This window comes from Juglans microcarpa x Juglans regia, chromosome 1S (assembly GCF_004785595.1).
Source record: "Juglans microcarpa x Juglans regia isolate MS1-56 chromosome 1S, Jm3101_v1.0, whole genome shotgun sequence".
Lineage (NCBI taxonomy): Eukaryota > Viridiplantae > Streptophyta > Magnoliopsida > Fagales > Juglandaceae > Juglans > Juglans microcarpa x Juglans regia.
In genome coordinates this window covers 22509057-22513699 of record NC_054595.1, presented here as the reverse complement: position 1 = coordinate 22513699, position 4643 = coordinate 22509057, and the positions used below count along the sequence as shown (strand labels likewise).

The following is a 4643-nucleotide window of genomic DNA, read 5'->3' as shown; positions in this document are numbered from 1 at the left end:
TTTCCCTAAATCTAATAAAACATATTAACTCAAACCATTTCACTACTATTCACAAATATATTAAGATATTTTAATCTATCCAAACGGGTACTAAATGTTCAACGAGGTCCACATTGTCCTAAAATTCTACATTGGCAGCATTAAATACTATAGAACACACATAATATGTTCTCTCTCTTAAATTAGACCATCCAATATATTCTGATACGTAAAGAAAATCTCCATTCAATAGGAACATGAAAAAAAGGGACTTCAATTATATTAAAAAGAAGAAGAAAGAAGAAGAAGAAGAAAAACTTTTTTTTAACTGGCATTCAGATTCCTTTTACAGTTTCATTTCCGTATTTTTGACCTTACAATATCAGTGGCCAGAAGCAACTGCTCAAGCTCCAGAGTAAAAAGGGAAAAAACAAAAAGAATAGGAGCAACAGATCAGTAAATGGTTGTTGAAGTTTGATTAAGAAGGTATAAAATAATCAAATGACATGAGCTTCATTCTTGAGCTTGTCAATAAGCTCGTCCACGGAAGAAACGATAACCCCTGCTTTTCTTTTGGGAGGCTCGGTGACCTGAACAACCTCTAAATCCGATCTGATTTCCACCTTTAGTTCCTGTGGAGTCAGCTTCTTTATGACCTTTGACTTTGCTTTCATTATGTTGGGAAGTGTTGCATACCTCGGCTGATTCAACCTCAAATCAGTGCTGCATGAGAAGAACAAATAAAATGAGCAACCTCACCGGAAAGCTGGTCAGAGCACGAGCATGCACACACTCTCACTCATAAGTTTGAAATGAAAGGCTGGCTTTGAACATTTCATTTTTGCAAAATTTATAACTTGGGAAATGCATGGTCCACAAAAAGAATAACAAAAAGCTATTTTACAAACTGGTGTACCTTGAAATGCTATGCCACATTGTAAAACTTTTTTCTTTCAATTGTAAAATAGATATGACATATCACATCAAGCCTTACCAATTTGTAATTTCCTTTTTCTAATTCTCTTTCTAAACCTAGTACTTCTCTTACAACTATAGGTGTGTTCTCGTTTGGAGTAGGAAAAAAAGGTCTAATATTTTCTTTTTAAAGAACATTAACAGTATGGTTTAAGGAGACTGGTAACTGATTAGCAGTTGATCTATGGCGGCTGTAAGGTGGTGGAAAAATGAGGGGGAGATTCCTTGGACAGTTAACGAGACAGGGGAACATATTAGATACTTGAAGCAAGAATTGGAAGTCTCCATAGATCATGCATAAAGAGAGACAAAACAAATTGCAGACTCGCTAGTGAAGCGAGGGGCACATGGATTAATAGGGTGTGCATGGAGATCACATATCTTCCGAAAGAGGTTAAAGGCTTACAGAGACTTGATAAACAGGGGATACAAGTGCTACGATATGCATAACTATCCTTATTCCGTACAGTTACATAGAAAGTTATGGTTTTACTGTTTATTCCATGGTTTTTGGATTATCTGTAACCACCAAGGTCTTTTAACCTGTCATCATGGTATTTCTCTGCCACAAGTAATGTAATATGAATAAGATTTACAGAATATCGTCCTCTTTCTAAAAAATATTTATGAGTAGTTTCTGGATCAGAACATGAGGTGATAGCTCCAGAGTGCAAATTGCAAACAACAAATTCGACAGTCTGTATCAATCCGTATCAATCCGTACTGCTAAGGGATCAGTTTAGCAGAATGGTACTCCAGGCAATAGTAAACACATTTCCTATATTTAGTAGACATCAACTACAGTTTAAAAAACAGTAAAGATATAGACATTTCATATGCACACAAGAAACCTCCATCCATATCTCATCTTTAAATTTAAGTTTTTCACCTGGTTATGAAAATCCAAATTTTGTAATAACCAAAACCTCCAAGTCACCTTATTCTGTGTTTCACTATTGGCAAAATGGGAGGCTAACAATGCAACATGGAAACATTTCCATCTTATCACATGGATACATTGAATATTCATCCCAAAACAAATACAAAAAGCTATAGGAGATGCATACACACAAGTGATGATTTAAGTGCACTCGCACACGCACTCACACACGCACATACACCCACATGCTTTAATGATTATGGTCATAATGACAATCATGAGAATTGAGAATGACATGATCATGACACCAACCACTGTGATACCCTGTGTACTTGGATATGCCATTTACACTTTTTAATGAAGATTTTTTACTTGGAAAAGAATGCCATCATGAAAATATGAACGATGATGAAGCAACAATGTACATCAAGGCAAAATGTAAGTCACTCACTACAAGGACCAATAGATAGGTTGTTGTATATGTTTTTGGGGGGGGGGGGGGGGGTTGAATTCTTGAAAACATAAAAAAAAAGTAGGATTAAAATAGTAATGCCCTCCACAACAAATAATAATAATGAAAAAAATTCAAAAGTCGAAATACTAAAAAATCTTAGTTTTTTTATTCCACAAGGTAAAGAAAAGTATGCAAAGGAACGGCATGTATAAGAGGAAGTGCAGAGAGATGAACAAACTATAATTCTATTACAAACCAGCTGGAGAAAAAGTGCCAACAAAGAGACTGTATATTACCTAGCATATTCAATTTAAAAATAGACATAAAAATATTATAAACCTGCATCATGTCAAATCAAAGTAGAAGTAATCACACTGTTGTGAGGAGAAAGCTACAAGTTTGATCGGAAAATTCTTATAGGGTCTCATACTCACGTGATTACAGCTGGTAAATTTAAAGACAAGGTCTCAAGGCCGCCATCCACTTCTCTATCCACTGTTGCTACTTGGTTCTCCTTGTCCAGTACAACCTACTAGATAGCAGCAGTAATTTAAGTAAGATAAAATTTCAAAATAAAAAAACAAAATAAAAGGGACACAGCAAGAACAATAAAAAAATAAGAAAAATCATTGGCATGGAAATTAGGCCATATAAAGAACTTTCAGACAGCAGTGCGAAAACAATGTTGTTTTCCTACATAGTTCAGTTAACAAAGAGAGAAAACAACAAAATAATAAGTCCACAATTTGTTTATTCTAGTGTAGTAAGCACATACTTTCCCTAGATTAAATAATCAACCATTCTTGACCTAAAACGTCCAGAGAGTATGACTAACCTTGGAAGCAAAGGTCCCCTGTGGCCAACCAAGAAGCCCAGCCACCATTTGCCCTGTTTGATTGCAATCATCATCTATGGCCTTCACAGGAAATTGTAAAGGACAGAGTTACTCTTCCACATGATATCCAGAATCATCCAAGAAACTAATAAAGTTAAGGAGATAATAAGGGCCTTCACTGATATCAAAACTCGACAAATTCAACAGCATGGTTAAAATGCTTCAATATCTATCCCAAAATCCTCTCATTTGATTTATAATTCAGCGTGAAACTCAATATTTGACATCAATCACAAATTCCATCATTTAAATTCAATTTCCATACAAAACGACATTCTATTCGTTATAGAGATTGAACGGCCAAAAGAACTCGAAAAAATAATAGAAAGAACAGCACAAGAATATAATCCCCAAACCTTGTTTATCCCCCAAAAACAACCTCAATGACCTAAGCTACAATATTCTGTCCCTTACAACTTATAAATCCATACCTTGTAGCAAAATCAAAAACCCATTTCTTATATACTAATAAAAAAGCCTCTTTGGCAACACTAATAAAAACCAATACCATACTACAACAATTACTTGCAGAACCTCATAATTTCGAAAAAAAAAAAAAAGTCATTTACCCAAAACAAAAATAGACAAACCTGCTTGCCAAGAATGAGAAGACCGGGATTTTCAACCTCCACAAGCGCCTTCAAAAGCTTGGCAACAGAGAGCGGGTACAGAGCCCCTGTGTCCTCCACATGAATGCCCCGATCAGCTCCCATGGCGAGCCCAGTTCTGAGAGTGTCTACGCACTGCGCTGGGCCCATGCTGACCGCCACGACCTCCGAGGCCAGGCCCGACTCCTTGATTCGCAGAGCCTCCTCCAGCGCAATCTCGCAGAAGGGGTTCATCGACATCTTCACGTTATGGGTCTCCACGCCAGTCTGCAAAATGCAATATTTTTCGGATTAGAACTCTACAGATCACGCAGCTAAAAAGAAAGACAAAAAACCCATGTTTTCTCAGCGCAGCTTACTTTGTCGGGTTTGACTCGGATTTTCACGGCGTAGTCGACGACTCGCTTCACGGCCACCATTATCTTCATTTCGAGGGGGATTGTGTTCTGTTGTATTGGAGAAGCTCCAAGGACACCCAGACCGCTAGCTATTGCAATTGAAAAATGCTAGAACTCGCCAACTCGGAATAATGCAATCAAGATAAATCTGTTATTCCAGTGTCCAATTAACCATCCAAACACGGAACTATTCATGCCACGCATCACAATCCAAGGATAATAATTAGGAAATATATGATCTTTATCCTCTTGAAATTCAAGCTCGGTTTTTATAGGGAATTGAGATGAGATAAAATAATTTAAAATAATTTATAAATAATAGTAAAATATTTGAATTGAGATGAGATGTATTAAAAATAGTTTGAATTAAAATGTTTAATGAAATCTTGAAATAAAGTAGAAAAAAAATTGAATAAAAATAATATAAAATTAAAATATTATTATAAAATTATTT

General features: G+C 35.9%; 1 protein-coding gene across 1 annotated transcript; it reads right to left on the bottom strand.

The window, feature by feature from the left end:
• Window positions 1-286: 286 nt before the first annotated feature.
• LOC121247515 (electron transfer flavoprotein subunit beta, mitochondrial) lies at window positions 287-4313 on the bottom strand. Its single transcript, XM_041145855.1, has 5 exons — window positions 4151-4313; window positions 3774-4058; window positions 3124-3204; window positions 2723-2817; window positions 287-702 (listed from the first exon to the last, which is right to left on the bottom strand). The coding sequence occupies exons 1-5, from the start codon at window positions 4217-4219 to the stop codon at window positions 477-479; spliced, it is 756 nt and encodes a 251-aa protein (XP_041001789.1). The 5' UTR covers window positions 4220-4313; the 3' UTR covers window positions 287-476.
• Window positions 4314-4643: the final 330 nt, after the last annotated feature.